The sequence below is a fragment of the Ranitomeya variabilis genome, chromosome 4, assembly GCF_051348905.1.
Source record: "Ranitomeya variabilis isolate aRanVar5 chromosome 4, aRanVar5.hap1, whole genome shotgun sequence".
Taxonomy (NCBI): domain Eukaryota; kingdom Metazoa; phylum Chordata; class Amphibia; order Anura; family Dendrobatidae; genus Ranitomeya; species Ranitomeya variabilis.
Genome location: NC_135235.1, coordinates 531,390,357 through 531,414,965, shown reverse-complemented (window position 1 = coordinate 531,414,965; position 24,609 = coordinate 531,390,357). Strand labels below are relative to the sequence as shown.

The 24,609-nt window shown below is 45.5% G+C and overlaps 1 protein-coding gene across 3 annotated transcripts in view; it reads left to right on the top strand.

Moving 5' to 3' along the window:
- Positions 1 to 24,609, top strand: part of MED24 (mediator complex subunit 24) — a 77,803-nt gene that overhangs the window by 14,166 nt on the left and 39,028 nt on the right. For all 3 annotated transcript variants that reach the window (XM_077252373.1, XM_077252374.1, XM_077252372.1), the window contains exons 5-9: positions 14,408 to 14,481; positions 16,632 to 16,855; positions 18,932 to 19,043; positions 23,289 to 23,439; positions 23,698 to 23,811. In XM_077252373.1, coding sequence (XP_077108488.1) covers positions 14,408 to 14,481; positions 16,632 to 16,855; positions 18,932 to 19,043; positions 23,289 to 23,439; positions 23,698 to 23,811 — 675 coding nt within the window. The remainder of the gene's footprint in view (positions 1 to 14,407; positions 14,482 to 16,631; positions 16,856 to 18,931; positions 19,044 to 23,288; positions 23,440 to 23,697; positions 23,812 to 24,609) is intronic.

The following is a 24,609-nucleotide window of genomic DNA, read 5'->3' as shown; positions in this document are numbered from 1 at the left end:
TTCCCCATTGCTAGTAAAGGTAGATGGCAGGTTGAGGGGCTGGATTTTACATACCTGTGTAGAGAAGAAGGGGGGGGGGGGAAAGGACCAAAGGAAGTGTCAATTGCCAACAAAGTACTAAATGCCTGTCATTAGGCAATCACATTTGTTTTGTTTGAGAAAGTAAGCACTAAAATTGCTGCCATCTTGTTACACTGACATATCACAGCAGATGCTCAGCATTCAGACAGACATGGCAGACAGCAGTGTGAGCAGCCTCTTCTTACCTCAGCCCCCTGCTATCTCCAGTATTAGATCTGATAGATGGTGGACAGCAGTGTGAGCAGCCTCTTCTTACCTTGGCACTCCTCGTGTCTCCAGTATTAGATCAGATAGATAGGGTGGACAGCAGTGTGAGATGTGTCTTATCTTGGCACCCCTGCTATCTTTAGTATTAGATAGGATAGATGTGGACAGCAGTGTGAGCAGCCTCTTCTTACCTCAGCACCCCTGCTATTTACAGTATTAGATATTATAGATGATGGACCATAGGGTGAGCAGTCTCTTCTTACCTCAGCCTTCCTTGTGTCTCCAGTATTAGATCAGATAGATGGTGGACAGCAGTGTGAGCAGCCTCTTCTTACCTAAGCACCCCTGGTATCTCCAGTATTAGATCAGTTAGGCAGGGCACACATCATGTGAGCTGCGTCTTCTTATCTCACTACCTCTGGTATCTCCAGTATTAGATCAAATAGACATGGTGGACAGCAATGTGAGCAGCCTCTTCTTACCTCAGCATCCCTGGTATCTCCAGTATTAGATCAGATAGATGGTGGACAGCAGTGTGAGCAGCCTCTTCTTACCTCAGCACCCCTGCTATCTACAGTATTAGATCTTATAGATGATGGACCGTAGGGTGAGCAGTCTCTTCTTACCTCAGCCTTCCTTGTGTCTCCAGTATTAGATCAGATAGATGGTGGACAGCAGTGTGAGATGCGTCTCCTTACCTCAGCACCCCTGCTATCTTTAGTATTAGGATAGATGTGGACAGCAGTGTGAGCAGCCTCTTCTTACCTCAGCACCCCTGCTATCTACAGTATTAGATCTTATAGATGATGGACCGTAGGGTGAGCAGTCTCTTCTTACCTCAGCCTTCCTTGTGTCTCCAGTATTAGATCAGATAGATGGTGGACAGCAGTGTGAGATGCGTCTCCTTACCTCAGCACCCCTGCTATCTTTAGTATTAGGATAGATGTGGACAGCAGTGTGAGCAGCCTCTTCTTACCTCAGCACCCCTGCTATCTACAGTATTAGATCTTATAGATGATGGACCTTGGGGTGAGCAGTCTCTTCTTACCTCAGCCTTCCTTGTGTCTCCAGTATTAGATCAGATTGACAGAGAGGACAGCAGTGTGAGCAGCCTCTTCTTACCTCAGCACCCCTGGTATCTCCAGTATTAGATCAGTTAGGCAGGGCACACATCATGTGAGCTGCGTCTTTTTATCTCACTACCTCTGGTATCTCCAGTATTAGATCAAATAGACATGGTGGACAGCAATGTGAGCAGCCTCTTCTTACCTCAGCACCCCTGGTATCTCCAGTATTAGGTACAATAGATGGTGGACAGCAGTGTGAGCAGCCTCTTCTTACCTCAGCATCCTTGGTATCTTCAATATTAGATCAAATAGACATGGTGGACAGCAGTGTGAGCAGCCTCTCCTTACCTCAGCACCCCTGGTATCTCCAGTATTAGGTACAATAGATGGTGGACAGCAGTGTGAGCAGCCTCTTCTTACCTCAGCATCCTTGGTATCTTCAATATTAGATCAAATAGACATGGTGGACAGCAGTGTGAGCAGCCTCTCCTTACCTCAGCATCCCTGGTATCTCCAGTATTCTATCAGAATTTTCATGCATGTGAAGTAAGAGCGTGGACTTCCTTCTGATCATGCTCGCAAACTGCAAGTGTAACCAGATGTCTGCCATTTTTATTCTCTAAGGATTTGCCCCCTGTACAAAATGATTGTGTTTTGCTAAGTGAAGGTATTTCTGAATTTATTCTCGATGACCTTTTCTTTTTTCTATATCTCCTTATATTACGCAGTATATATGTATATATCATTTTTTTTATCCCGAGGACTCAGACCGTTTCCCAACAGCCCAATGTTTGGAGTGCTGACTATAAATAGCCTGCGAGCGGCTGTACTTGGATAAATACCGTCGCTGGTTTCTGTTTGGGGTCTTTATTTTTCCATCTCAAGTAGCGCAGACATATTGAAGATGAAATGAGCAGCCGCAGTGAGGATATATGTCATAGAGCCGGGGCTGCAGAACGGAGACTGTTTTTTTCCGTTCGGAGGCAAATGAGGACTGCGTGTTTACACGTCCATGTATACATCTATGTATACAGAATATCGCGCTCTGGTCACCTCGCCTCCAGAGCGGAAAAAAAAAATCAAGTCTCTAGCTGAGAAACGCAAATATTTACATTAGCGGAAGAAATATGGTCAGCGGCGAGGGAGACGTATGTACCAGGAATTTAACCCCCGAGGGTCTGTGGCTGCCAGCGAACAGAAGGTTAGGTGGGGTTTCTCATATTCAAACGATATATGGGGAAATATACATTTTTGTGGCCGGGAGCGCACAACAGAAATGACATAAATATGCGGTAAACAGTGAGGATTGTGAGAGGGAACTTCTGTCTATTAAGGAAATGAGGCCTGCTAACTAGGCAGCATGGAGGAGCAGAAGAAGCCAAAAAGCATGGTTTTATTTTTACCCAAGTAGTGCTCTTTTGGACATATGGGTGGGGTATTCTTCTCTTTTTATTGGATAGTGGGTGAGTTGGGGTTTAGGTATGTTTTTGATAGCTGGAAATTTTTTTTTCATTCAAAAATTAGTGTGGATATCTTTTTGTAAAACTTTTTAGAATTTTAGAATTCTCGGCGCTGGACCGTGTTGTTGATCCAGGTCCTGGGACCCCCACCGATAGGCCAAAACACCGCTCTGAAGTGCTGTGCTCTCGCAAAAAAGAGCAAAAGCAATCCCACACCAACAAGGTGTACCCATCAGGATGGTCCTATCCTGTCCCTAGTATTAAAACCTCACCTATTGTCAGCTAACCTCAATCTAGATAAAGGCAGAGCAGGGCCCGAGCCTGACTGTTCAGACATTTGCCCATGGGAAGCTATATAGACCAAATGCCTAGCTCAAAAATGGAGGGCCATGCCCCTGTTTGTGCAAAGTACAAAAAACTGCAGCAAAACCAAAGAAAAGAGCCGTGTATGGACCCATAGGTTTACTGTTGAGACTATACACAACATGCAGCTCATGCAGGAGGCGCTGACTTTAGAGCTGTGTTTTGACTGACTGGTGGGGTGTGAGGACATTGTGTAGTGCCTATAATATATAAAACGATTTGCAAAATGATAGTTTCACTATAATTAAAAATAATAGTGCTCTGCTGTTGGGAAACCACAAGTCCCAGCATGCTGTGACAGAAGAAGGTTGGCAAAGCATACTGGGATTTTTGAAACAACTGGAAGGTTGCAGGTAGCAGACCCCTGAGCTAATGAAATGATTTACCTAAAATTTATTAATGAGGACAAGTAACTGGGTAAAAAGTGGCCAGTTTTGTATCTTATTTTATTCCTGCTCCTTTCTGGAGTATTCCATTTTCCTATTTATTTTTATTTTTTTAATTTTCCATGGCCCTTTTTTTATGTGCTAATTTTTACAAGTGGGTGTTCGTCTTGGGATTCTCTGGGGGTTGGGGTGGGGGGTGCTGTGTCTTTAGGCGGCTCTGCATTATTACCTTATAAGCTTCACCCAGCCATCAAGACTGTAAAAATAGCACTGAATAAAAATGCCTAAGTCTTCAACCATATGATGGATTTAACCCCTTTCTGACATCTGACGTAATAACTTGTCAGAGTGCCCTGGACCTATTTGACCAGGGATGGATTATTACATCATTGCGATCACTCAGGCACGCGGACTGTGCGCTGGCAATCGCCGCCGGGTGTTAGCTAATTCTGATTCCCGCACCGCTACCTGAAACTTTAAGCCCCGAAATACTGCCATCGAATGCGATCGCAGCATTCCGGAAGCCATCAGAGGACCCCATGGCATCCCGATGTCGCCAAGACGACATCCAGGTCACCAGAGCTAGGATAGTTGCTTGATTATGCTCAGTGCATAATCAGCAACTTTCTCTGGCAGTGCAGAGCTGACAGTTTGCACAGCATAGGGATGCTGCTGCATCCCCATGCTTTACAAGTGATCAGCCTGCAAAAAGCGATAGTCCTATATTGGGACAAAGTAAAAAAGTAAAAACATTTTTTTTACAATAATTGTAAAAATATATAAAAAAAACAATCAAAAGATATTGTATCTATAAATAAATATTTGTATGACAAAAAAAACAAACAATAAAAGTACACATATTTGGTATTGCCACGTCCGCAATGTCCCGACCTATAAAACTGTCGCACTGGTTAACCCCTTTAGTGAACATAAAATAAATAAAACAAGGTAAAAAACAATGATTTATCATCATACTGCCAAGCAAAAAGTGGAATAAAACGCGATCAAAAAGACGGATATAAATAAACATGGTACCGCTGAAAACGTCATCTTGTCCCGCAAAAAACAAGCTGCTATATAGCTCCATGAGTGGAAAAATAAAAAAAAGTTATAGCTCTCAAAATGAAGCGATGTAAAAATATTTAGTCCATAAAATAGTTTTTATTGTGTAAAAGCACCAAAACATAAAAAAAAGATAAAAATTAGTTACCGCTGTAATCATACTTACCACATAAGGAACCACATAAACCGCCCCCCAAAGGAAATAACTCAATTGCTGTTTACTCTGTCGCCTCATTGGGGGACACAGGACCATGGGTGTTATGCTGCTGTCCACTAGGAGGCAACACTATGCATAATGTGAAAAAGATTAACCGTGGCTCCTCCTCTGCAGTATACACCCCTGGACGGCATCAGCCTTCTCCAGTTTTTGCTTAGTGTCGCATAGGAGGCACACCTAAAAAATTTTTACTCCGTTTTTTCCGACGGGATTACAGATGAAGAAAAGTGGGTCTCCTGCGAGACTCCCGGCATGGCTTCTTCCTCGGCCCACTATTACGGGGTGCCCGGTTAAAGTCGAGATGTCTATTCCCCATGTTGCTCCTTCCCCAGTCCCTCGGGTGCTGGTTCGAAGTCGAGACCCCCCCCCCCCTTCTTCCCCAATTCCTTTTGGTTTCTGGGTTGAGTGTTGTGAATTCCGTTCTTGGGCTCCATCCTGTGGTTGCGAATGGTGTTTTTGGGAGTTCTGCTCTTGGGCTCCCTCTGGTGGTTTCAAGTGGAACTTAGCAGCTGCTTTCACTAATCGGTTCTCTGGCCTTGTTATTTAACTGGGCTTTTGGCTGTAGTGGATGCCAGCTGTCAATGTTTCTCCTGTGGATTCAGTCCTTTCCTGGAAGTTCTCTGTTGGCCAGTCCATTTTCAGCTTAAGATAAGTTCTGCTAGTTTTTGGGTGTTTCCCTGCTTATGACCTTCTGTTCAGTTTAAGTCATGTCTCTTTTGTCCAGCTTGTCATTATGAAATATTCCGGCTAGTTGGAAGCTCTGGGGTCGCAGATTTGCCCCTTCACACCGTGAGTCGGTGTGGAGGTTATTTTTGTTAACTCTGCGTGGACATTTAGTTTTTATACTGACCGCACAGTAGCCTTTTCTATCTCTGTCTATTTAGATAGTATTGGCCTCCTTTGCTAAAATCTAGTTTCATTTCTGAGTTTGTCATTTCCCTCTCCACTCACCGTCAATATTTGTGGGGGGGGGCTATCTTCCTTTGGGGGTTTCTCTGAGGCGAGATAGTTTTCCGTTTCCATCTTCAGGGGTAGCTAGTTCTTAGGCTGTGAAGAGGCGTCTAGGCAGAGTTAGGTACGCTCCACGGCTATTTCTAGTGTTGGTGTTAGGAGTAGGGATTGCGGTCAGTAAAGCTACCACCTCCTCAGAGCTAGTACATTATTTGTTTTACCCACCAGGTCATTTCAGTGCTGCTCCGTATTCACTAGGTCATTTCAGTGATTACTGTCTGTGGAGCTGCTACCTCCTCTGAGCTTGTCCATGATTGGTTTTACCCACCAGGTCATCTCAGTACCGCTCCGTAACCACCAGGTCATAACAGTTGAGGTCGAGGCGAGGATAAAGCCCCCTGATGGTGATAGCAGCACCCTCCCTAATCCCCCTCTGGGGGCATTAGATTGAGACGCCTCAGGTAGGGCCTGTACAGGCAGCCCTCTGCAGCTCCCAGCATGAGCCAGCACACTGCGGCTGCATCCAGGGACCCAGCCCAGCTGCAGGCTCCTGTCGGGGCCGGGGGGAGTGCAGGCAGGCATGGCACATACAGACACAGAGCTCCCTGCGCCCCTGTCTCTTCAGCAGCACCAGCTCTATAGTGCCTCAGGGGGGACCCCTCACAGCCCCGCCCCCCCCATTCGCTTGTAGCCCCACCGCTATCCTGCCTTTAAATCCAGATGGGTCCGGTTCAGATCCGACCCCCTCCCGGATTTCTGCGCCGGCCTGGAGCCTTTCTGGGCATCAGGCATCTAATTAAAGCCACGGCTTCAGCCTAGCTGAAGCCGCCGCCTCCTCTCCGCCCCCCGGCCTGCCCCCCAGATGACAAATATGACACTCTACAGTGTCATAGAGGGGGCGGATTGAGACAGAAAGGGCGCGTTTTTTACACAGCTCTGCCGCCCTTCTCCCCCTTCCTCTTCTTCTCGGCGGCCATTTTTGCTGCAGGACAAGAATTAACCCTGCATCTCCCGGTCAGCAGGACCAGGCCAGCCAGTCTCCGGGGGCACAGGACTGTGGATCTTCGGCGCTGGACCTAGGGGCAAACTGGTGGGATAAGATCACAGCTGGGTTTTTTACTCGGCTATGAATCCATATTCCTATAAGACAGGGGGTCCTCTGCACACCTGTAGGGTCCTCTGCATAGCCAGCCCTTCGGCACTCTGTGCACTATGCTGGGCTCAAGGTCCAAGAGAACCAGGCAGGACTGCTATTATGCATTCTGCACAGCCTGCAGGACCGCTCTCCCCAGTGGCAGCACGTACCCACACTGCCAAGACTGCATCCAAACTACTGTGTCAGAGCCTCAAGGAGCCCCTGCCAATGCTTCGGTGCCTAATGCCACGCCGGAATGGGTCACTCAGATGTCGCAATCTATGACGCAGTCTTTAGATAACCTAACCTCCACATTGCTTCAGGCTCTGCAGAGTCATGCCTCGGCTATGACCGCTACCCAGCAAAGGGAGAGCTTGACTCAGGGACAGGACGACCCTGGCACATCCACGTCTAGGTCAGGATGCAAGTGGACCCATAGGTCAAGTCAATCTGCATCATCCCATAGCACACGGCCTCCCCTTCTAGGGAGAGACACCGTAGTTCCAGGTCATCCAGACCGTCCCCTTCCAGGGGCAGACAATGCAGATCTCTGCAATCCCCGACCAGAGAAGGCCTCCGCCCCAGCTCACCCAGCAGGGGACGCCTCAGTGATACACAGGATTCGGAAGGCATCTGTGACTCCGACTCAGACAAGGAAACGGAGGGGTCCCTGATCCCAATCCCCCCTTTCAATACAGCGCTAGTTGAGGACATAATCTCTTCCATCCATCGGGTGCTGGACATTTCTGATCCGCCACCAGAGGCCCCAGAACACAAGATTTCCTTTGAAGGAGCTCTGAAGCCGCTTAAGGTTTTCTCCAACCACCCAGAGTTTAAGGCGATCCTTAAAAAGCAGCTCTCACAGCCTGAGAAAAAATTCGCTAATCGCAAATATCTGGAGACAAGGTACCCCTTCCCACAGAAGGACACCAAGGAATGGACAGATCCACCCGAAGTGGACCCCCCAGTCTCTAGGCTAGCAGCACAGACCCTCCTTTCATTGCCAGATAGCTCAACCCTCAGGGAAGCAGCAGACCGGCAGGTAGAACGCATGGCTCGTTCAATATTCGAGGCTGCAGGGGCATCCCTGGCTCCCGCGTTCGCTTCAGTTTGGGCTGGCAAGGCCATTCTGGCCTGGGCCAAAAATTTACAAGCTGGCCTCCAAGCATCCGCTCCTGAGCTGTCGGACCAAGTGGTTCAAATAGTAGTTGTAGCAGATTACATGCTTCATGCAGCTCTGGATTCAGCAAGGGGTGTAGCGGGGATAGCATCAAAAGCCATCACAATTCGGCGTATCCCCTGGCTGCGGGAATGGAAAGCGGACGCAGCCTCAAAGAAGTCCCTCACGCACCTCCCCTACCTCAGTGGGCGACTTTTCGGTGAACAGTTGGACACGATGATATCCAACGCCACCGGGGGTAAGAGTACCTCTCTTCCCTAACTGAAACCTAAACGCACTTACAAGAAGCGTAAACAAACTCGATTCCGATCCTTTCGGAACTCCTCGGGCTGGTCCGTCTCGCGTCCAGCACAAGATCGTAACTATTCCCCACGCAGGGACAACTCACGTTCAACGCAAAGGTCGGACAAGACCTGGCAGTCAAAAGCAGGCCAGTCTAAGCCCAGAGGAGGAAAATCTCAGACTTTCTCCTCATCATGACTCACGGACCCCGGAAGACACCACACCCGTAGGCAGACGACTTTTGCTCTTTCATCAAGTCTGGCTGCCTATTACAGAAGACAGGTGGGTCAGGGAACTAGTGTCTTCTGGATACAAGATAGAGTTCACCTCCAACCCACCGGACCGATTCTTCCTCTCTGTCCCCCCAAAACCATCAGCCAAGACTCGTGCCTTCCACCAAGCGGTCTCCTCGCTTTTTCAAGCAGGAGTCATAGTACCGGTCCCCACGGCCGAGCGCTTCCGAGGGTTCTACTCCAATCTATTCGTAGTTCCCAAGAAAGGAGGCAGCGTACGGCCCATACTGGACCTAAAACAGCTTAACAAATATGTACGGGCCCGTCAATTCCGCATGGAGTCCCTTCGGTCCATCATTGCATCCATGGAGAAGGGAGAATATCTCTCCTCCATAGACATACAAGACGCATACCTGCATATACCTATTGCACCCGCCCATCAGAGATTTCTCAGGTTCGCAATCGACCAGGACCACTACCAGTTCGTGGCTCTCCCGTTCGGAGTCGCCACGGCTCCAAAAGCGTTCACCAAAGTCAGGGCAGCCACCATGGACATCCTGCACTCCAGAGGCATAGTAGTCGTTCCATACCTGGACGATCTACTCATCAAGGCTCCCACCTTCAAGGACTGCGAGCTCAGCGTCTCGGTCACAATCGACACTGTGAGTCGCATGGGCTGGTTAGTCAACCTACAAAAGCCATCACCAACCCCGAGCCAGTCTCTGACCTTCCTGGGAATGCAATTCAACACCTCCAGGGGTCTAGTGCTCCTTTCCAAGGACAAGCCACTGGCTCTCCGCCTAGAAGTTCGCACCCTCCTCCGCAAACCCCCTCGATCTCTCTGGTTTGCCATGAGAGTCCTCGGCAGGATGGGGGCAGCAATAGAAGCGGTCCCATTTGCCCAGTTTCACCTCAGGCCTCTCCAACTAGCCATCCTCAAGTCCTGGGACAAGAACCCTTTCTCTCTCGACAGGGAGTTCCCGCTAACGTCGTCAACCAGGAGTTCCCTGCAATGGTGGCTCAAGCCAACCTCGCTAGCAAAGGGGAAATCCTTTCTCACAGGTCAATGGAAGGTTCTGACCACCGATGTGAGCCTGACGGGTTGGGGTTCGGGGCACCTACACCACAGGGCACAGGGCAAGTGGTCACCAGTGGAAGCGACCATGCCCATCAACATCCTGGAAATTGGTGCCATCCTCCTGGCATTGAGGGCCTTCCATCACTTACTGGCAGCCTCTCACATCAGAATACAGTTGGACAATGCCACGGCTGTGGCATATGTGAATCACCAAGGGGGGACCCGCAGTACCCAGGCGATGCGAGAAGTGTCACACATCCTCCACTGGGCGGGAGGACACAGGGTCGGTTCTCTCGGCGGTCTACATTCCGGGTGTGGACAACTGGGAAGCAGACTTCCTCAGCCGACAAGGAATAGACTCGGGAGAGTGGTCTCTCCATCCTGAAATTTTTCGCCAGATCTGCCATCGCTGGGGGACCCCGGATGTGGACCTAATGGCATCCCACTTCAATGCCAAGGTCTCCAACTTCATGGGCAGAACACACGATCCGCGGTCGCTCGGAGCAGACGCTCTGGTTCAGGACTGGACCCAGTTCCAGCTTCTGTACATTTTTCCACCTCTCCCCCCTGATATCCAGAGTGGTGAGGAAGATCAAGCAAGAGGGAGTTCCAACCATCCTAATCTCACCGGACTGGCCCAGACGTACATGGTATGCCGACATCGTACAACTTACAGCAGACGCCCCCTGGCACCTCCCCGACCGCCCGGATCTTCTATCACAAGGCCTGTACTACCACCAGAACTCATGGGCCCTCAATTTGACGGCGTGGCCCTTGAAACCTGGGTTCTAACCCAGGCAGGGCTCTCGCCGGATGTCATTAGGACCATGATCAGGGCACGGAAGCCAGCCACTGCCAAGATTTATTACCGTACCTGGAAAGCTTTCTTTACCTACCTGGTGCGAATCTCGTGGCCAGACCCCATTCCCTTATTCCCTCCCCAAACTACTTGGTTTTCTCCAATCGGGTCTGGAGGCCAGGCTGTCCCTGGGCTCGCATAAGAGCCAGGTGTCTGCCCTCTCAGTGCTTTTTGAAAGGCGCATTGCTACCAAGCCGCAAGTAAGGACATTTCTTCAGGGGGTTTCCCGATTGGTTCCCCCCTACAGATAACCACTAGAAACGTGGGACCTCAAACTGGTCCTGACAGCATTGCAGGAACCACCCTTCGAACCCCTTAAGGAGATCCCGCTCCATCTTCTATCCCAGAAGGTGGTTTTCCTGGTGGCAATCACCTCGCTACGCAGGGTGTCTGAATTGACGGCACTCTCCTGCAAACGGCCCTTTCTGGCTTTTCACCAGGACAAGGTAGTCCTCCGTTTGGTCCCATCCTTCCTTCCGAAGGTTGTGTCCAACTTCCACCTCAGTGAGGAGATTTCTCTGTCTTCCCTTTGTCCGGTTTCAGTTCATAGAGTGGAGAAGGCTCTGCATACGTTTGACCTTGTCATGGCATTGCGTATATATGTGTCTAGGACTGCGTCCTTCCGGAAGTCTGATTCTCTTTTCCTTCTTCCGGAAGGCGGCCGCAAGGGTCTGCCAGCTTCCAAAGCTACCCTTGCCAGGTGGATCAAATCCACCATACAAGAGGCCTACCGCCTTAAGAATTCTCCTCTTCCAGACTGTATTACGGCACACTCTACACGGGCGGTAGGGGCCTCCTGGGCCATTCGGCACAACAAGTGTGTAAGGCGGCCACTTGGACTAGCCTACACACGTTTACTAAACATTACAGAGTTCATACCCAGTCCTCAGCGGACGCGAGCCTGGGTAGATGGGTTCTGCAGGCGGTGGTGCCCCAAGTTTAGGGGCCTGTCTGCACAATATTCATCCATTGCTTCCCACCCAGGGACTGCTTTGGGACGTCCCATGGTCCTGTGTCCCCCAATGAGGCGACAGAGTAAAGGAGATTTTTGTGTACTCACCGTAAAATCTCTTTCTCTTAGCCTCTAATTGGAGGACACAGCTCCCACCCTGTTGCCCTTTACGGGCCGTTGTTACTGTTGAGTTCGCATATTGCTTTCTTGAGCTCGTACATAGTTGCCTTCTTATAGGCATGGTTATGTTATTCATGTTACTTTCCTCCTAATGCTTTTGCACAAAACTGGAGAAGGCTGACGCCGTCCAGGGGTGTATACTGCAGAGGAGGAGCCACGGTTAATCTTTTTCAGATTATGCATAGTGTCGCCTCCTAGTGGACAGCAGCATAACACCCATGGTCCTGTGTCCCCCAATTAGAGGCTAAGAGAAAGAGATTTTACGGTGAGTACACAAAAATCTCCTTTTTCTGTCATATACAACCCTCAAAGTGAGTTCAAATCAGGGTGGATAAAAATCAATGTTTTTTTAAAAAAATCAAAAAAATCGGATTTTTTTGATTTAAATCGGATTTTTTTGATTTAAATCGGATTTTTTTCAATAAACTGCTTTTTGAGGAAAATATTTTACCATCCAAAGGTTCTTCCATCATGAGATAAAGCTGAGTTGTTTAACTCAGTAGAATAAAGGCTGTATATGTGTAACATTCACAATGCCATGCTCTTCCAGAGGTTTCTGTAGGATGCTGACTATCCAACAAGTTTGGGCATGTCAACTGAATGGAAAAAGAAACTAAACCAAAAGTGAAACCAAGCTAGAAGTGTGGAATTAAAGGGGCAGTATGAACAAAATGTGGAGGCTATTAATAGTTTATACAATTAAGACATGCTGCTTTTAAACACCTACCTATTGCCATATAGTAAAACAAAAAAGATTTTTACTTACTTTGGGGTCCCCCCCTCACCCTGGCGTTAGATCGTTGCCCCTAGTTTCGTCCGTGTAACTATGGGCGCACATGCGCACTGCTCTCACTTCTCATTTTAATCGTGATTTATATTAAAAAAAACCTTTTGATTTAAATCAGTGATTTAAATCATGATTAAAATCATGATTTAAATCGATCCGATTTAAATAGAAAAAAATCTTTTGATTTAAATCGTGATTTAAATCATGATTTAAATCGGCGTGATTTAAATCAATCCACCCTGGTTCAAATGTGATGTGGTCCCTAAAAAAACAACAACTGGTTTTGTAAATTTTGCTGTAAAAATGAAAAATCGCTGGTCTACTTCTATAACTTCCTAACAAAGAAAAAAATTTTCAAAAATTGTGGTGATATAAAGTAGACATGTGGAAAATGTTACTTATGAACTATTTTGTGTGACATATCTCTGATTTTAAGGGCATGAAAATTCAAAGTTGGAAAATTGCGAAATTTTAAAAAATTTTGCCAATTTTCCGTTTTTTTTTGACAAACGCAAATCATACTGACGGAATTTTACCACTATCATGAAGTATAATATGTCACAAAAAAGTTTCTCAGAATCAGTGGGATCCGTAGAAGCGTACCAGAGTTATTACCTCGTAAAGTGACACTGGTCAGAATTGTAAAAATTTGCCTGGTTGTTAACGTGCAAACCACCTTCGGGGGTAAATGGTTTAAAGGGAATCTGTTAGAAGGTTTTTGCTATGTAATCTGACGGCAGCATGACATTGAGACAGAGACCCTGATTCCAGTGATGTATCATTTAATTTACTGTTTGCAGCAGTTGTGTAAGAATTCTAGTTTTCTCTGCTGCAGAGCTTGGAATCCTGAGCTGTGTATAACCCCACCCACACTACAGCTTTCTGTGTACATTGTATAGTGATGGAGAGCTGCTTATCTGTTCTGGGAGTGTTGTTGTCCTGTAGTGATACTCTCCTGCTATTACACTAATTGTATTGCAACAGCAAAACACAACCTAATAAGTGACACATCTCTGTAATCATGGTCTCTGCTCCTACATTATGGTGCTCTCAGGTTCCATAGAAAAAATCTGCTGAGAGTCCCTTTAAAAACAAAAATGCCCAGAAACCTTAAATTCAGAAGAGCAGCGGGAATAAAATAAGAGCAATAACTAAAAACTTCTGACTTTGTTACAGGTCCTCATTGAAAGGCTTGATTTTTGGTGTGTTATCAATTGGACCACCAATATAGGCAATCAGCAATGGTCTGACCATTGGGGCCCCGATGATCATTAGAGCACCATGAATGCCCAAAACCACTTCTGTCAACAGCTCCATCTTCTTTTACCAGACGACCACATGTTCAGCCATTGACTTTAATAGACCAATCACATGGCCTTTTAAAAATGTGAAGCAGTGCCGACGGCAAAAGTTGGTGGTCCGGTTGTCATGATATTGATGTCTATCCTGAGACATTCCCTTTCCAGAATTTTTCCACAGGAAATGTACTTGAGTTGACCATATCTTTTACGTGTAAATGTGACACCAGAAAATGGCCACCATTACTGACCCACAGTGGTTGTCGCTCAGCTTCCAGAACGGCGGACCTGCCTAGTTGTGCGGTTGTACACCAGTCTTCCCATATTACTCAATAGAGCAGACTTTTGGGATTATGGGCTATCGGGTGAAGGTTTACCACCACAATAACATCTCCTCAGGTGGGCTTACCTGACATCAAAGCGACAAATAAGCCTAAAAGTGCAGTAATATGGGACTAGAAGATGTCTTACTGCCACCTAACAATATTTGATGTTTGTGGACCCTGGAAAACAGGACAACTGCCTTTAAAAACCAAAAGGGGGGTCTTTTCTAATAGGAGATACACAGATGTGATGACTATTGTTTGTTATAATGTGGTAATTATTTAATCTTTCTATTTTGTCCTTAGTTTGATGACTTCTCAAGAGATCTCTGCATCCAGTCTCTGTTGGAGATCATGGACATGTTCTGTGATAATCTGGGGTAATGCTACTTTGTATTTTGCCTTAGACCTGGAGTTAGGGTGACCACTTGACCTGACCGACAGAGATTCCTTCCCTATTACACTTGTGCTTTGCTCTCAACTGAGCAGACGTGATCTGTAAGAAGAGAGAAGAGTAAATCTTTGTCCTTACTCCCTACAGCCATGACATGTTGTCAGTGCTAGCATCGCTGCTATAGGATCTCATTTGCTGTACATGCATCTCTTTTAATGCCATTTTTTTTGCTGTATCATTCACATGGTTACTGACAGCATGTTATCGCTGCTTTAAGTAATCAGAGACTGGTGGGAATTACCAACGTGGCAGAGCTTGAGTGTACTAAAACAGTCAGCAAAGTGTACTCTATTTTCTTCTTGTGACTTGTTTTCTTAAAATTCTTGAAAACCCTTTTAAAGAGAACCTTTTAGCACATTTTTCACGTTGAAATGGGCACCGGATGCAATTGTGGCTGTACAGCCAAATAAATGTATTTATTTTTTTTTTGGTTCAATTCTGTCACTGCAGAGATATTAGCAATGAAAGTATTTAGCCCTTAATGAGTTAAATTTGGTTAGATCCAAGTGGGTGTTATCAGAGAGTTTTCACTGGGGCGTGTTATTCATTCTGTATGATGCTGACCAATTACAAGCAGGCAGCAAGACAGCAGAAAAAGAACACTCCCCCACCATAGCTTAGAGCAGGTTTCTCAGTGTGTGTGAGATGTAATGATACAGCTCAGATCTCCTGGCCTAGCTTCCTGCATGAGTCAGTATGGGGGGAGAAGCAGGGCAGCTGAGTTTAGCTGTGTTACATTACAAACTCTATCAGCTCTCTTCCTTTCATAGCACCTTCCTCTACAGTGCCTGTCTGGAGCTGTGTAAGTAATCACACTTCTGTCTGCTGTGGTTAGGCAACTTGTACTCGTTCCAGTGAGATCAGGGCTGTCATTATGTCTCATATAGGAGTAATCTGCCTGTTCTAGACTACTCCATGTATTGACACCCTACTCTGATTTCACTGCTGAGTGATTGAAAGTTGAGCACAATAGATATGTTTAATTAAAGACATATCTCCGGACAGGCAGAGTGGGGGAGGGGCAGTACAGCAGAGGTGACATTGCTATAAAAAGAGAGCTGATAAGTTTGTAATATGACACAGCTATACTCTCCTGTGCTACCACTTTCCCACAGTGACTCCTGCAGGAGGTTAGAGCAGGAGCTCCAAACTGTATCATTACATATCACACACTGAGAAATCTTCTCTAAGCTATGGTGGGGCATGTTCTTCCTTTTGAGTGTTGCTACCTGTTTATCATTGGTTAGCATCATACAGGGAGAACAAGTTCACTCCCCCAGTGAAAACTCCCTGATAACACCCACTTGAACTCTAAAATTAACTCAATGGTGGCCAAATTAAGCTAGTAAAAAATAAATAAAAAGCAAACATAAAAACATTTTATTCCATTCTATAGCCTCGATTACATCGTGTGTCCAGTTTGACATTAAAAGCTTGGTAACTGGTCCTCCTTAAAGGAATAATTTTCAGAGGTGATTATTTTATGATTAGATAACATCTTGTTTGCAGCTAAACTTTGTAGTGCGTTTTTCTTTGAGTATTTTTCTATATAAGTTTGTCCAGCATTAAGAGTTATAAAACTTAGAAAATCATTTTATTAGGGAATTTATTATTATAAAAATGCATACAAGTTGCTTCCATACCCGGCTTTGCCTCAGCTTGCCCTTCAGCTGCATTGATATCAGTCTGTAATCATTTGGAGTACAGGTGATGGCAGTGAAGGGGTCAGCACCTATATCTCAATAACTCTGGGTATAAGCTGCTACAGGAGCTTGTTCTGATAAGTACAACACACAGAGGAGGAGGCAAGAGCTGACCTTTCACTGCCATCATCTGTACTCCAAATGAGTGTGTGCTGCTATCAGTGCAGATAAAGGCAGGAAAATAGACTGGGGAAAGGCAGGGGGTTGGAAGCCGCTTACATGCTATTTATTTAAAGGGATGAAGATAAATCCGCAAATAAAATGATTTGCTAAGTTTCATAACTTTCCATGCTGGATAAAATCAATTAAATTAATTACAAGTTTATTACCTGTTTATTGCTATTTCTCACAGATGTGATGTTTCCTTTCCCAGCTGTCATGGTAAAGCAGAAGAATGTCTAAGCCTATGCCGGGCCTTAATGAATGTTGTAAACTGGCTTTTGCGAGGGTCAGCTTTCTATATGGACAAGTTGAAGGACGTTTTGGATCCTGTATCTGAAGAAAGTCACCTATCAATGTGTCTGAAGAGGCTCGAGGCCATACTTGGTAGCACCAAGAACAGGGCTCTCATCCATATCGCCAAGCTGGAGGAACCGGGTGCGTATGCCTGTTTTGATGCCATTGCTTAACAAAATTTTAAATAGTTTGTGAGGGTGTAGAGGGCTTTTTAGGCTTATTAATCGCTAGATCTAGTTTTAAATACAGTGGCGGTGGTGCTCCTGCAAATCTCTATGGGACTGCCAGAGATAGAGGAGTGTAGCACTGGGCTGGCTCTCGCATGAATGGATTGGTAGTATGCAGGCATGTCTGAGCTGCTTAATCAGGAGTGGGGGTCTTGGCAGCAAACGCCGGGGTGCAGCGACCGCGGTCGGGACCGTGCCCATGCTGGTGAAAAACCCACTGAAGCCAGCACAAACTTCATCTGGATGTGCGTCCTCAGATGCACATTTAGCTTAAGTGTATTGTGGCACAGAGACCCGTTGAGTCTGTGCATGGCAATACACACTGCTAACCAATCAGAGGCCCAGCAGGTGACGTCAGTGTGCACGTGACTAGGTGGGCATGGCAGTGACGTCAAGCGCTCCCGTCGCTTGCACGCTTAAGTCAGCTCTCTGCTACAGAAGAGAACGGTGAAAGGGTGGGGGGAAGATGAGTATAATTGTTTATTTTTCTCTATGCATTAAAGAACAGCGCTAGAATGGGTGATATATATACCAGAATAGGGGATATACAAACTTTGAGGGGGAAATGGGGTTGCGTCTTACACTCTGAATGTACCTTACCGACTGCGGTGGAGTGGAGTCACAGTGTTGTTGCTGCAGGAAGCTAGCGGAGGCGGCGCATGTGCAGATTGAGATCTCAAGAGACGAGATTTCAGTACCAAGTACTCATGTGCGCCGCCTCTGGCAGCCATTTTTCCGAAGTCCCACCGCATTGAAAACCATGGAAACTGTGGGAGCTTCGGGCTTTCACAAAATGGCGGCGTGGGGGCTCCTACCAGCCTGGGGCCCGGAGCATCGCCTCACTCCTGCCTCCATCGAACATCTCCTCCTACCAGCCTGGGCCCGCAGCATTGCCTCACTCCTGCCTCCGCCAGCTTCCTGCAACAGCGACCCTTCCTCCTGGGACCCCACTCTGCTGCCGCTGTTCCCCCTGTGTAAGCTACCTTAAAAGCAAACTATAAGACGCACTACTATTTTATTAAAATCATTTTTTTCTTCTAATCTGGTGCATCTTCTATCCGCAAAATACGGAATATACCAGAAAGGGGCCCAGGATAAGATAAGAGACATGTATTCCAGAATGGGGGATATATATATATATATCTATATATCTATCTATCATGAAGGGGTATAAGCAGGGGAACATATATACCAGGATGGGGCCCAGGATAAGGACATATACAAGGATGGGGGATATATATACCAAGAAGCGGCAATGCAGGGGAACATATACACCACGATAGAGGATGTGTGTGTATATAGGGCCCCCCATCCTGATATGTTTATATAGATCTGAATAGGGGACCCTGGTCCGAATCTTGCATCGGAGCCCATCGTACTCTAGTTGCGCCAAACGTCAACCAATTTAGTAGTTATCACCTGCCCTGGTGGTAAATCAAATGCACCCTACCCTTCTTTAATATAAGGCCTGACTTCCCCCAAAAGTTATAGCTTATCGCTGGGGGTCACAATAGGAGGACACTTTGCAATCAGCAAGTAAAGATTGTGGAGGCCCCCTTTAAAGAGTTTTAAAATGGTTGTAACAAGTTTAAAAGTTGTCTCCTATTGATAGGAGAGGGGAGATGCGTTGTCTAACTGCTGAGACCCCCGCCAGTTGTAGGAACGGGGCTCTGCACAGCCCTGTTCTTAGGATCGGTGGAGGTCACAGCATTTGGACCTCGGGCGAGTTGGTAAATTATCCCTTATTCTAATAACAGGGATGACTTGTATACTTGGTGCAACCCCTTTTAATGGTCTTCTTACTAATGTGATCCCCTGCACATAGGGGGACGCTTCTCATGCCACGTCATCTTAGCTGAAGCCTGATCCTTGCCGTCCCTCATCTCTGTATCCGATCGGGAATGTCTTCTAGATCACGGTACTTGCGGGGCTATCCACTCTAGCTGGCAGATATGTCAGACCTCGTTTTCATGTCTTCTTTTACATGTAGCCTCCTGGGCATCCGTGGAAGAATCGCTGCTTCAACTTGCCGAGTGCGTAAATCTCCTTCCCAGTGTTCAGCTGCGGAGCAATGCCGAAGATTGTATCTCGCTAATCAGGAGGTATGGCCTTGTCTGCCCTGATTATTGTGCTGGGTGGATGGTTGCTTCATATGGGGACTCTGTACATTAGTCCATTAAACCAGAAGCGGTGACCATCCCCTATATGTACTCTACTCTACTCCTATTATGTACGTTTTGCTGCCGACTGACATTTGTATAGAAATATTAAAAAATTTATTTTTTTCCTGTTTTCATTTCTCCCATTTTGGGCATGAGCAACTTTATAATCCGGTGAAGATGTCCGTCCGTGGGAATAAGATTTCTCATAGTTTTGTTAATGAATGAGCTTGTTACTCTTGTGTATTTATCAGGCAGAACATACCCCTATCTAAAAGCCTGCTTTTAAATAAGACACATTGCTTGGCGCTGCTTTGGCAGCCAGTGTCAGGGAAGAGCAGAGCCTCTGCTGTAGCACGGCAGTATACCTGGCAAGAATTTCAGCAGGGAAGTAAGAATAGATTGGCCTTGTTTGCTGCCAGAGGGGGAAGAAGTCTGATTTTGTCCAGAGCTGTTCCCTAGCAACTCCAAAGGGAGCACTAAGAAGGAAAAAATGATGAAAAATATCACAGCTCAGCCTGCTACCCCATACCCGTCAGATAATGCCTGTGACACAGGGAGAAACCGTGAATGAGGGATAGAATTAGCATGTGGCTGGATCCATGTGAATGAGGTTTGGAAAGGACACGTAAGGTGCCACCTCACATATTTGGATCCTTGGACCACAGCGCCTTTATGAAGCGACCTTCACTTTGGGTGAGATTGTTCTGATTACATACAGCAATCAAAATATTCCCCTTTTGATTTTTTTTTTATTTATTTATTTATTTTTTTTTTCTATGACGTGTATTAGTTAGGGGCTCTGTGAGAGAGGATGCCTCCTATACGGTGTCAGTTTGTATAATAAGATGGTGGTATATTTACACCGTGCTGGTTTTTTGGAGCATCATATGAAGCTCAGTGGTGTTAGTTGCCAGCATATACATATGTATGTTGTGTTTCATGTTGTCTTATGAGCCTTAGTGACTCTTTTTAGTAATATTTATTAAAAGTTATATTTTATTATTTAACTACAGTCCTACCTTGCTGTAAATATATATAGTTATTGATTGGGGGCATTGCATATTGAAATTTCCAGTCCAGTAATACCACATATAAGGAACAAACACTGCCACACCATGACCAGACCACATATTACCACCACATAGTGACCGAATAATACTACAGTAATGATCATGAATAAAAACCACAATACTAATAGCACTAATATTAACACTGATGACATTATAGACATGAGCTCAGTATATAGTGTCAGTGTAAGGATAATTCAAAGATTACCAGTGATATTATACACAGGAGCTCTGTATATGGTGTCCGTGTACAGGTAATATGGTGATCATCAGTGCCATTATACGCAGGAGCTCTGTATAAAGTGTCAGTGTACAGGTAATACAGTGATCACCAGTGACCTTGTATACAAGAGCTGTATATATAGTGTCAGTGTACAGGTAATACAGAGATCACCGGTGACATTATACACGAGCTCTGTAAATAGTGCCAGTGTACAGGTAATACAGTGATCATCAGTGACAATATACACAGGAGCTCTGTATATGGTATCAGTGTACAGATAATACCGTGATCACCAGTGCCATTATACACAAGAGCTCTATATATAGTGTCAGTGTACAGGTAATACAGAGATCACCAGTGACATTATACATGGGAGTTCTGTATATGATGTGTAGTGTACAGGTAATGCAATGAACACTATTGACATTACACTATGTAAAGAGCTCCTGTGTATATAGTATAGAGGTAATATAGTGATTACCAATGACATTAAATCGATAGTACTTGTGATCACCTGTGACGTTAAATAGATTGGACTTTTGTGGATGTGGAATGGAGCTTGTCTGCTGTTTTGTTAGGGGCTGAGCATGACTTGTAAGAATAACAAAGATAGTTTCATGCTCCGCCCCTCGGACTACTATTCATGCATGATACATTGTATCGTATTATCGTTTAATCAAGACATTTTACTTGTCAGCTCTAATGTAACCAGAGCTGAGAGCTGATAAAATAATCCATTTTCTACATAGCACTTAGTAATATGATTTTCCCACTGTGTATATGAAAATTAATATTAATAAATTACAAATTTGATGTTCAGTTTCAATTTAGTTTTAGGTCACCTGCAATCCCAGAACTAATTTGGTTTGATGCAACTTTTAAGTGTGTGAAATATATCTGTTAGAAAACAGTTTGACTTGTTTGTGTGCGCGATGTGACACTGTGCATGTGTTGCGTGTTGGCTGATCGCTGACCACGAATGTGTTTACTTGGTACTGTATATTTGTATAGAGGAAGTCTGCAGATCTGTATACATTCTATAGGATGCGCTGAAGAATTAAATACTGCTAGTGGCTGCCCCCTCATCCACATGACATTAAAGAACGCACATCTACAGTGGAGAAATAAATGGGAAAATAAGTACTTGATACACTGCCGATTTTGAAAGTTTTACAGAGGTCGATATTTTTTATTGTCGACAGTACACTTCAACTGTTAAAATACGAATTAATTATGTAAAAATGATTTTCTGGATTATTTTTATTGCATGAAATAAGTATTTGATACAATAGAAAAACCGCTTAATATTTGGTGCAGAGGTCAGACGTTTCCTGTAACTCTTGACCAAGTTTGCACACACTGCACAGGGATTTTGGCCCACTTCTTCAGATCTTTCAGATTTCGGGGCTGTTGCTGGGCAGCATTGAGTTTCAGCCTCCTCCAAAGATTTTCTATTGGGTTCAGGTCTGGAGACTGGCTAGGCCACTCCAGGACCCTAAAATGCTTCTCAGAGACACTCCTTAGTTGCCCTGGCTGTGTGTTTCGAGTCATTGTCATACTGGAAGACCCAGCCATCAACCATCTTCAATGCTCTTACTGAGTGAAGGAGGTTGTTGGCCAAAATCTCGCGATGCATGACCCTATCCATCCTCTCTTCAATATGGTGCAGCCGTTCTGTCCACAGTTATAAGTTGAAAGGCTCCATATTGCTATATTAAAGGGAATCCAATTATTTACCAAAACGGACAACAGGACAGGTAGTGGGTCCTCTTCACATACCACAAGGCTCTGTCCTGGCCCCAGTGTTCAACATTTTTATAAATGATATAGATATGGGAACTGAAGGAAAACTATTCAAGTTTGCAGACAATGCAATGCTTGGAGGGATAGCTAACACTAGAGAAGACAGAGAAAGGATCAAGATAAGCTTGAACAATAGGCAGGAATTAATAGAATGGTATATAACATGGAGAAATGCAAGATTCTACAGCTTGGCAAGAAAAACGAAACTGACATTTACAGAATGGGAGGAATAGAACTAAGCAACAGCACTTGTGAAAAAGACTTGGGTATACGGACAGATCAAAGACTGCACGTGAGTCAACAGTGTGATGCAGCAGCAAAAAAGGCAAACACAGTTCTAAGATGTATTAAGAGAAACATGATCACGTGATGTAATTATCCCCTCTACTCCTCCTTGGTCAAACCTCATCTTAAATACTGTGTGCAGTTTTGGTCACCACATTTAAAAAAAAAAGACCTAGATAGACTGGAGTAAGTTCAGAAAAGAGCCACCAGGATGGTGATCAGACTGCAACTCATGTCATATGAGGAACAATTTAAGGATCTGGGAATGTTTAGCTTGCAAAAAAGAAGGCTAAGAGGAGACCTTAATAGCTCTACAAATACCTGAAGGGATGTCAAAGTGTAGAGGGATCATCCTTATTCTCATTTGAACATGGAAACATGAGAAACAATGGAATGAAGCTGAACGGGAGGAGATAGATTACCATAGATATTAGAAAAAACTTTTTGACAGTGAGGGTGCTCTGAGTGGAACAGGCTGCCACGAGAGGTGGTGAGTTCTCCTTCAATGGAAGTCTTCAAACAGAGTCTGGACAGACATCTGTCTGAGTTGGTTTAGTGAATCCTGCATTGAGCAGGGGGTTGGACACGATGACCCTGGAGGTCCATTCCAACTCCAACATTCTATGATTCTACAAATTATAAGACAAAACTTTTTTTATTTTTTATTTTAATACTAGAAGCTTTGTGACCCTCCAGAGCCGTGGACCATTGTAGATTCCCGGTGCCTGGGATTTACGGTGGTGCTTGATTTTATAGATGAAGTACCAGTCTTGCATGTTCCTAAGGTTGCATCTTTCTTCTCTCCAGCATCCCGTCAATGCTGTGTGCACATTCTGACCAGCTGCACCGGACAGGATTCCCGACAGTCCATGCCGTGGTTATGTTAGAAGGCGCAATGAACCTGACAGGAGAGGCACAGCCATTGGTGGAGCAGCTGAACACGGTGAAGAGGATGCAGGTAAGAGTGGGCACAGATCTGCCCTGCAGGGCACTAACCATCACTGTGCACTGGCCACCTGTAAGAGGGAAAAGTATTCCAAATCTCCAGGGCAAAGATCTCCAACTTCTGCACCACCTGCTGTAAAACTACCACCCCTATTATCCACCCACTGGAGACTCCTGTCCTAGGTCATCTGTAGTGACTGATCATTATTGGGCACTCTTCTCTAACTGTAAGTGCAATGTCTGATCACTGACCTTGTCTTTCCATTCACAGAGGATCCCATCTCACCTCTTTCTCCTAGAAGTCTGGAAAGCTTGTATTGTTGGGTTAATAGAGTCTCCTGCGGGGACTGATGAGTTGAAATGGACTGCGTTCACCTTCCTTAAGGTAGGTTCTGGTGAGATGATGAATGGGGTTCTCCATTCATATTCTGAAGGCTTGTTCTCAGAAGCGTAGCACTCTCCTGTCTCCTTACTTGCTAGTTGCCGGTGGGCAGGGAGATGACTGCACTTTTGATTGATTGATAGTTCAGGCCAGGAACACGATTGCGCTGCTCGACTAAACTGTGCGCGCACTGATGGTGCAAGTATTGTATTGCTTTGCTTTCGCAGTATCCGAGGAGCAGTGTGGCACTAAATTTGTGGCTATCTGGCCAGCTTCAGAACAGAGCTTGCAAGCTCTATAGCAAAGATCTTGTAAGTGCTGCTCTCCTTGCTTAACATGCCACCTGCCTCTGAACACTGCAGTGGTGGTCGGTAACCAAGCAATGAGCAGTATGCCATAGATGGATTACAAAGGTGCTTGTTTTTACAGTTATGTGCAATTTTACTTGTTTCTGAACTTGAAACAGCCCCTTTAAATGTGAGCAAATATATTCTGAACTCTCTTACCAGACCAGCGCCGTTTCTTTGTACTGATGCCCCCCCTAGTTCTCTCCACTGCTAATCAGGCATGGGACATCTCATGACTTCTGGCTGCAGCAGTGACAAACGTGCCACATTGGTGGCCTATGATTGTCTTTCCTGGCTCGGTCAGTAGTGATGCGTTGGTCATGGCTGCAGATCATGGTCATTTTCCCTGAAAATGGAAATGAGGACACTGGTGGGGCACTACTGACTAACAGCACTACTGACTAACGGTGGGAGTTTGGTAGGTGAGTATATGTTTTTCTTTGTTTAAATCGCT